The 8,839-nt window shown below is 42.2% G+C and overlaps 1 protein-coding gene across 5 annotated transcripts; it reads right to left on the bottom strand.

Moving 5' to 3' along the window:
* Window positions 1–4,826: 4,826 nt before the first annotated feature.
* LOC131880702 (ribosomal protein S6 kinase beta-2-like) lies at window positions 4,827–7,690 on the bottom strand. 5 transcript variants are annotated; one of them, XM_059227396.1, is made up of 2 exons: window positions 6,856–7,690; window positions 4,827–6,684 (listed from the first exon to the last, which is right to left on the bottom strand). In XM_059227396.1, exon 2 carries the CDS (start codon window positions 6,508–6,510, stop codon window positions 5,140–5,142), a length of 1,371 nt encoding a protein of 456 aa, XP_059083379.1. In that variant the 5' UTR covers window positions 6,511–6,684; window positions 6,856–7,690; the 3' UTR covers window positions 4,827–5,139. The 5 variants fall into 5 exon arrangements, with proteins under 5 accessions (XP_059083379.1, XP_059083385.1, XP_059083373.1 ...); XM_059227402.1 differs by having other exon boundaries at window positions 7,104–7,690; XM_059227390.1 differs by having other exon boundaries at window positions 7,126–7,690.
* Between the last annotated feature and the right edge of the window lie 1,149 nt (window positions 7,691–8,839).

Here is an 8,839-nt window from a genome sequence, read left to right as displayed (position 1 = left end):
AAGCCAACAAGAAGTAAGGGACAGAGAAAAGTAAGGAATCAAGAACATATGTAAACTAAAAAAGCAACGCAAAAACACAGAAATAAACTCAACAGACTGATCTAACACAAAATTAAATCAATACACTAATGAGCAATAAATTCTAACTGTAAAGGACCAATACAATCGAACTAAAGAACTACAGATGACAATTTGGAACTAGAAATGCCACACTACAAATCAGAGAGAAATTGCTAAAGCTAAACATAAACATAAATGAGCAATAAACTTATTAGGTTTTAAAGTAATTACGTCGAACCTAATTGAATGAATTGCTGAATGTTTTCACAAAAGAATTGGTGGCATTGGAAAAATTGAAAAGGATGAGCCAACCAAGGACAGCTTGAAGGAATATTGCCTGAATTTTGCTGATGGACCCGTGTGGGCCATAAACTATTGTCCTTGGGGTTATGGACATGTGAATTTGCTGGAGTTGTAGCTCCAGACATAATTGGCTGTTCTAGTTTGCCAAATCTTTCCACTTGGGTGCACCTCCGAAAGTCGGCCAAAGAAGACAAAAATGACAACGTTTCTGGCTTTAGTTTAATATTTATTTGCTTTTTAATATCGCTCGGATAATCTTGAGTTCTTGGTAAAGCCACTTGTGGTGGCAATTTCCAAAATTCATAACTCTTTTTACATGGTCTTTCAGGGCACTGAACTTTTGAATAATAGGAAAATTGTCTGACACAAGTAAAAACTCCAGCCAGTCCCTAATGGTGCGTCTACACGAGAAAAATTTCGTCTGAAAGTTTGCCTAACAATTTCGGAAATATTTGGTATCAGACGAACAGTTCTTCTCTGACCCGTCTACACTCGAAACCTCGCATTCAATATAGTTTGCCAAACATGTCTTGAGAAATCAATTTAAAGATATCAAAGCAATGATGACCAGAGTTGATTTATTGATCATGAAAAAATGAAGAAGAGAATCACAGACACTAAATAAATGGTAGGTAGACATAAATGGTGAAAATCTTGTTTATTGCGGTCGGTAGAGTAAGTGGGTCAACCAGGTCCTTTTTTTGCCTTTTTCCTCTGTGTGTTCATATATTGGCTAAAACTGGTGGCTACTTCAAGGCATGTTTTACCTCTTTCTATAACGGCAATTAGCCACATGATGATCCGCTTTTAACAATATTTCTGCTCGAAATTCATTTTAACTTTAACTTATAAATCATAAACCAACTATTTTGAAACAAAAACCCAACCAATTTTCTGATTCATAATAATCTTGAATATATTGACACCAATTCTCCTTAAATATAAAAAAGCTATGTAATATTAGAGTACTGGTCGAGATGTGAGAACCGTATGTAGTAGCTCAAAGCTCTTGTCAGAAACTTAAACACAAATATATTTAGAGCATAAAACGGAATTAAGATGATATGTATATTGGCCTACAGGTAGAATTACAGATGGCATCGACAAAAATCAGTCCACTTTTCGGGACCAAATAAAGACCAGTCTCGTGGCCAGAGACACAGGTGCACGACCGTCAATATTTCAAAGGTATATTGGTTCAAGGGCGATGCCATCTTCATGACCGGGAAGAGAAGGTTTGGTCCGGACATGGCCTCTGAAAAGGTTAAGATCCCTGCACTAGATCAGCAGTTAATGATGAGGGGCACAATTTCGCACATGATTGGCATTCATGCATTATTAGCATATCAAGACACCACCGATTTCAAGGAGTGTCATTGGCCGCTTTAAGGTTAAATTGAGCCAAGTCGAGTTGCCGTAAGTGAAGGCAATAGAAGATGAGCGCGAAGAAGGTCTAGCACACTAAACGATGGCGGATATGAAGTTGGGTGGTTGCAACCCTCATGCACTAAGTAAGATATCGTCGACTTCAGTGTATGTGGAAGTTGTTATAATGGCATTGACTTGAAGGCCGTTCTCGAGAAGCCCATCAAGATCTGGCTTTTATGGTTAAAATTGGCGGGTGGAAAATAGGCGGAGAACCTGTCCGGCTGGTCTTGATGCTTGGGCCTCAATTCTCAAAGGTGCGGAGGATCGATCATGGCCGTGTATTTGGCCGAGGGCTGAATGGCCGCAACTAATAGCCGGCCAAGAATGTCTATGGGTCAATGAATCCGTAGTCGCTGATGATCTGATCCGGCTTATCTCAAAAATCTTCGGATGAGCTCAATGAATCCATCATCCATCCATCCATCTCCGGATTGAATCGCTCAAGTCACGGGCGTCTCAGAGCACGGATGTAAAAGAAGGGCCGGCCTGAGCATAGGGAAGGCCCACTATGGTCGTTACATAGCTTCCATTTTTGGGTCAGCTGCTACTCTCTCGACATGCAGCTTCCTTAATTAAAAAACGTTGACGGTCCCCATGTGTAACCCTCGGAAATGGAGAACGCATTGTGCGCGTGACCTCGAGCTGATTTTAGTATGTCGTGAGTTCGAATCTCGATGCGCGGAATCTTTTTTTTTCATTACAGAATTAAGCTCTAATCTGCCGTTGTTTTCGAGGCCCTTGCAACCGAGCTGCCGCAGGCTTTATGGTCGTTAAAAAATGTACTCTGAGATGATAGCTCGGCAGCTTGCATACACTAGAGGTTGCGTTGCTTGCCTTTCGAGCATGACGTAGCGTATTGTAACTTTTGAAGATTTTCTTGGTTGGAATAAAAAATGTTACGGGTTTGAATCCACAGAAACCTTTTATATATTAAGTTGATTTTATGATAAACTAAATGTTGGGAATTGATATAAGAAGGCAAGTTGGTGTATGCCAAATTGTAAGATCCATTCATCTGACCCACACAAGAAAAGGACTAAAGCAATAATGGTTCAATACAATAGTTTTAGTTGGGCTGGGTTGAAAAGGGCTCAACCAATCTCTAAACACACAAACAAAGCCCAAATTTAGGTGTAAATCCATGTAGCATTCATACTGGTGCAACAAGCAAAAACGAAAGTGGACTTCATCATAAATAAAAGCATCCCACACTAATACGTGTTTCCTACAATTCATTTAAATCCAAAATCGTGTTGTCTCATCCGATTGGAAATTAATTAGTCAATCAATAGTTGGAGGCAAATTGCCAAATCGGCCCCAGACAGGTCCAAATCCATGTAGCATTCATACTGGTGCAACAAGCAAAAACGAAAGTGGACTTCATCATAAATAAAAGCATCCCACACTAACACGTGTTTCCTAAAATTCATTTAAATCCAAAATCGTGTTGTCTCATCCGATTGGAAATTAATTAGTCAATCAATAGTTGGAGGCAAATTGCCAAATCGGCCCCATGACAGGTCCATGAGAGATGATGAGAGACTTGTGCCCTGAACAAGCGTGCCCAATCGTCGTTGCTCTAAAGTCTCCGTGAATAACGCTAGAGTATGTAGAGCAGCTTGACAGCTGTCATCTCAAAGTTCACTTTTTAACGACCATACCGCAGGCTTGCACCTCGGCCTAGGCGCCCCCAGGCCCTTGCAAAGGTTTTATTCTCTTTTCGAAGGACCAAAATATCAGCTGACCCAAAAACGGAAGATGTGTAACGGTCATAAAGGCCGACGGCCGCTGGGTTCACTGGTGTCCACGTTTCAATTACTTGGAAGGGAGGAGATGGATCCGGATTCCGGACATGCGTGTTGATCGATCATGGATGGGAGTATGAAATGTTTGTGAAATGGCTAATTATTTGCCGAATTATTTGCCGTGTAGACGCACCATAAGTAGTGAAAAAAGTGAAGTTTCAGCCACGAGCCAACCCCTGGTTTGACGAGAGGACAACCAGGGTTACATTTTAAGGTTATCCAAGAAGGACGAAAGACATGGAGACCTCCGCTCGGGCAGTCAGATGTGCATTTTTAGTTAATCGGATTGCAGTCCAGCCAATGATTGTTTTTGACAAGATCAATTTGGTATGAGTTGAAGGAACTTACTTGACAAGTTTCAGCACGAATGAGGCTTTGGTTAACGAGTAACAGTCAATTGAAATTTAGCACTGTCTGTGTACTTGAGCGAGTCATTTGAAGAAAAAATGACACCACACGCAGGTTAGTACATTGTAACGATGACTGTACTTGGTCTTAAAACGCCCTCAGTTGTTCAAAAATCATTCAATTGGGCTGAAAGTTTTTACCTAGGCTTCAGATTGCCATACCTGAAAGCGATTGCAAAATAAGCTTATTGACTTGACTAGAATCGAAAATAATACTTTTGCAAGGAGCCTCCACATCCATGTATTCCGTCATCCTTGGGTTTTCTTATGTAGAGGATTTCGTGATTTAACCATTAATGTCATACGTCACAGAATATGGTAATTGGTAACCCTAATAACAACCACCCGTGATTTTTTTTTATTTGGGACGGAACTTTGAAAAAATCGGGAAGGAAACCTTTTTTATGTAAATTTTCTTTACCTCGTTTAAACAAAAAGTTACGGTAACGGGAGGGCCCAACAAGCCGTTCGGTTACCGAGTTACAGTCACCAAAAAAGTAACGTTGTTACTTGTAACGCGTTACTTCAAAGCCCTGGCTATTTCACGTCAAGATGACGGAGCTGGGAACACACAGCGGCTCAAATTATGAACTAAAGTTGACTCCTGTTAATATCAACCTCCTTTCGAATGTTTCCCCCTCCTGGTTATGTCACAGGGTGCTCGACTCCATTGTTCTTTATGCGCTATCAAGAGCTCTGCTCACGACCAAACAAAGAACATTATGTAATAATCAAGTCATTTGGTAAACTACATAAGGAAAAATGTTACCAACGATTTCCACATTGCGACCATTTTAAGATAAAAGAAATTCCAACAAATATGAAGCTTTTTTGATTCCTGTATTCTGTGGCAGTATAATGGCATGATATTTTTTTTCCAAAAATCAGATAATTGGAATTAGTCAAACAGAATGAAAGCAATGATGTCTTGAACCTAACACCGACACAGCCATCTTCTTGGCTTTCTGGTTAAAGAAAAAATGATATCACAATGAGTAATTTGCAAGTAAGTCTGATAAGGAGATTGGGAGCAATTCAGGAGGGAAATTGAAATCAAGAGAAACGTCAGGGAAGGCGTGATTTCAGAGGGGGTGGGTAACCTTGATTCTTCTATGTAAAAGTCTTTGTTGTCGTTGTCAATCTCCATGGTGCCTCGAAGCATTCAGCTGCAGGTTACCAAGGTGTAGAATGGATGGAATGCCTTTGTCAGAGAGATCCAAATCGGACGCATTGCTTTTCATTTGGATTGGGCTATCAGGCGGAGAGAGTGAGAAAGCTGACGAGTCGTCTTCATCGAAGTCAACTGCAACAAAGTCAAAATCTGGGAATAGATTGGCAAAGGTGGCATCCATGGGATGGGGGTTACATTCTGACTCTTTGGGGGTGCGGGACGTGAATCTTGGGTCAAATTGAGAGACATCCGTGTCTGACAATCGTGGTGGAAGAAAGGGAGGCTTGTAGCCTCTTTTAACCACTTTCTCCCAATTAATGCCGTCGAAGAAGCAATGCTCATTGACTTCCACAGCCCCTCGATTGCTGCCGAGTCGTCTGGTGACCATTTTCCTCAAGAAAGCTCGAATCAGATCTTGAGCATTGGGGGTTATAAATGCGGGTATGGTGAACTTGGCTTTGATGATCCGCTCCTTGGTTTCCTTCTTGCCTCGATTGGAATGAAATGGAGAGCGACCAGTGAGAAGATCAAATGTGAAAATGCCCAATGACCACCAATCGGCAGGTTTGCCATGACCGGGGTTTTTGATCACCACTTCCGGAGCCATGTACTCGACGGTTCCACAGAACGTGGTGGTGAGTTGCTCTTCTTCGTGATCGAAGATCTTGCTCAAGCCGAAGTCAATGAGCTTGATGTGACCTTCTTCGTCGAGCATGATATTTTCGGTCTTCAAATCACGATAAACAATATTCAAACTATGGAGGTATTCAAGGGCACACACGATTTCACAGATATAGAATTTGGCGGGATCCTCCATGAGCATTCGCTCCGTCTCCATCAATCGAAAGAGCTCTCCGCCACGACAAAACTCTTGGACAAAGTACAATCGCCGAGATGTCTCGAAAGCATAGTACATCTTGACGAGAAATGGATGATCAACTAATGCCAAGACGTCCCGTTCCGTCCGAGTGTGTCTGAGGTCCGTGTTGCTATCCACGATTCGGGTTTTGTTCACAGATTTCATGGCAAAGGTCTCCTTGGCATGTTGACCAACTAACTTTCGCACTTGATACACTTTGCCATATGCACCTTTCCCCAAGACATTGAGGATCTGAAAATCCGAAATTCCAACCTTCGGATGCATGCTGCTGATCTGTTCCAAGCTAAATGCAGGTGGAGCACTTTCCGATACACGAGAACTTGCTATCACTGGCTCGGACTCACTTCGCCCAATACCAAGTTCTTTATTGGCGAGTATCAGAGTTGCACCACCTTTCAGTTCGCTGGTGGAAGCGGTACTCATGTTGGACTCCGGGCTTTGGGAAGAGATCGTCATCGGGATGCACACACAAGACGTCAGAGATCACGTTCGAGTTGCTCGAGCACTCTGAGATTCAGACGGCGCTCGTCCACGAGCAGGTTCGGACGACGAACACGTTTGTCGATGGAGAAGACTCGGGCGTGCACGTGGTTTTCATGGAACCCAGGCCAGCAGCAGCAGCAGCAGCAGCTACAAGAAGAGTAAATCGTGTTTTCAACCAATATTGGCCTTACTTGAACTGTTCTAAATGGGTATCAAACCAATTTTAAAGCTCTTGGGCACTTCATGAACACTGTTGAGGCACGAGCAGCTTGTTCAAGACACTATTTTCCCCCCATAAATTGCGAATGAATGAATTACCTCATGAGGTCTGTCTAAGAATAGCCTCCTCTCGCTGACTGAGCTAAGAGTACAACGCAGAGTTAGAGTGGAGCAGCCTACGAAGGGGAATAAGAGGCTAAGAGAGCCCGCGCTTTTACTGAAAGTTCCTCCTCCACTAACCAACCAACCAGCTGGATTCAATTCGTATGTTGTGTTCGTGCTCCACCCCAAGCGATTCCCGCTCCTGCTACAGACGGGAACCCCCAACTAAAGGCAAGAGAACCAACCGACTACTAGTACTACTAGTACCATTCCTGGTGTGGTGGCACTGATGGTTTTGGTACTGGTGAAGAGCCTAAACGCAAGACGGATCTGAGGAAAATGTTGAAGGGCAGCGCATCAGCAGCCTTGCGCAAGTTGAAGGTCGCGTCTTTGAACTCCAAAACGTCAGACTTGCTCACGCACTCGCAGTTACACAATTGCACATTGCTTCTCTGAATCCCTGTGAACATGGAGACCTCCTTTGCGCAAATGGAGATTGAGGAGGGAGGGACGAGGGAGCAAGGAACAGAACGTGCTCGGTCGGTCCGGGTTCTTATATCTTGAAGTAGATTGGCGGCAGACTCCTGAGATGTGGATTTCCTAAGCTTCCTTACGAAATAGATGACGTCGCGCGCTCGAAAACCGCCTATCTTCTAATAAGGGCAACGGAGCAACAGAGCAAGTTTGGGCAACACCTCCAAATAGTACCCATGCGTGGCCAGTGGGGTGGGGTGTTTAGCTCCAAGGCACTGAGGGCAGTTATGACTCACTCCGATTATGCACCTTGCACCCCGAAGATAAAGTAGGTAAACTGGGCATTATTAAGTGTTGCTGGCCAGAAATGAGTTGGCCTCCAATAGGTTCGATAACGTTACATAATGAAGAGAAACAAACGGATGCCTTTAGATCTAGTCAAACTCTGGCTTTTTTTTTGTTTTGGCCGTTTGAGAACGCTCTCAACTATTCTTATACACTCATAGCGTTTTCCAGGAGCTTGCGTTTTAGTTGTGTTTTTTGGGCTGAAATGTGTTACCAGCACGTGGATTAATCACGTGTGTTGGTTGACTTTTTAGGCGGCAAAAAATGGTTCAGTACTCTTTTTTTTTTTAAGGTTTCAGTACTAATGGGATTAAACGAAAGATTTAGTTATTATCTTCCTTTGAGATAAAGGAAAAATTTAATTTGAATGCAGGCTCATACTTGAAACATGTCCATATCTTGACGAGTCCTGATATCCTAAGCTAAGACAAATCATATGAACAATTTCGTGAGATCGGTAACATTATTGCAAGATAACCTAAGACATAAATGTGTGCATTACTTACGTTAGCCTTCACCTAAGAGAAAAAAGCCTTAAATCTCCTTGCCATGCACCCACATATTCGCCAATACATGTTCTTCATGAATGACTTATGCAAAAAATATTTGTCAGACAAGAGAAAAATTGCAGTGTGCAAGTACCAATTTCTGTTTCAATTTTTCATCCGTGTTTTTAAGGCTGGTAAACCAGCCAGAAATGTAACTTGGAATTCAATTTTTCACCAGTACCGTTTTTTTTCAATGACGAAAATCCCTAAATTATCCGCCAAAATCCACAACTTTATTTTGATTTGCCCTAAAGTGACTCAAGTAGATTAAAACCTGGTTTTGGCCCATACGAGTTATTTTCCAACCACCACAAATCATGGCTAATTTTTCAAATGAGAAAGACATGGTTGTCACAAAGGTCAACAAGGGANGAGTTATTTTCCAACCACCACAAATCATGGCTAATTTTTCAAATGAGAAAGACATGGTTGTCACAAAGGTCAACAAGGGAGTCATATTTTATGATTACAAACTTGAGGGGCGTTAAAGACACTTCAGAATACTGACATGACACCCCATTCTTTCAAAGGATGAAATATGTTTCTCACCTGTCAAAATAATCTTATTAGCAATCTGGGCCTTACTTCTGCTGCTTGAGCTAAAGGGGATTTTT

This window comes from Tigriopus californicus, chromosome 1 (genome assembly GCF_007210705.1).
Source record: "Tigriopus californicus strain San Diego chromosome 1, Tcal_SD_v2.1, whole genome shotgun sequence".
Lineage (NCBI taxonomy): Eukaryota > Metazoa > Arthropoda > Copepoda > Harpacticoida > Harpacticidae > Tigriopus > Tigriopus californicus.
The sequence above is the reverse complement of the archived record's forward strand: the minus strand, read 5'-3'. Positions and strand labels throughout refer to the sequence as shown.

Coding starts and splice junctions, on each gene's coding strand:
- LOC131880702 (XM_059227396.1), bottom strand. CDS start 6,510: ATGACGATCTCTTCCCAAAGCCCGGAGTCCAACATGAGTACCGCTTCC.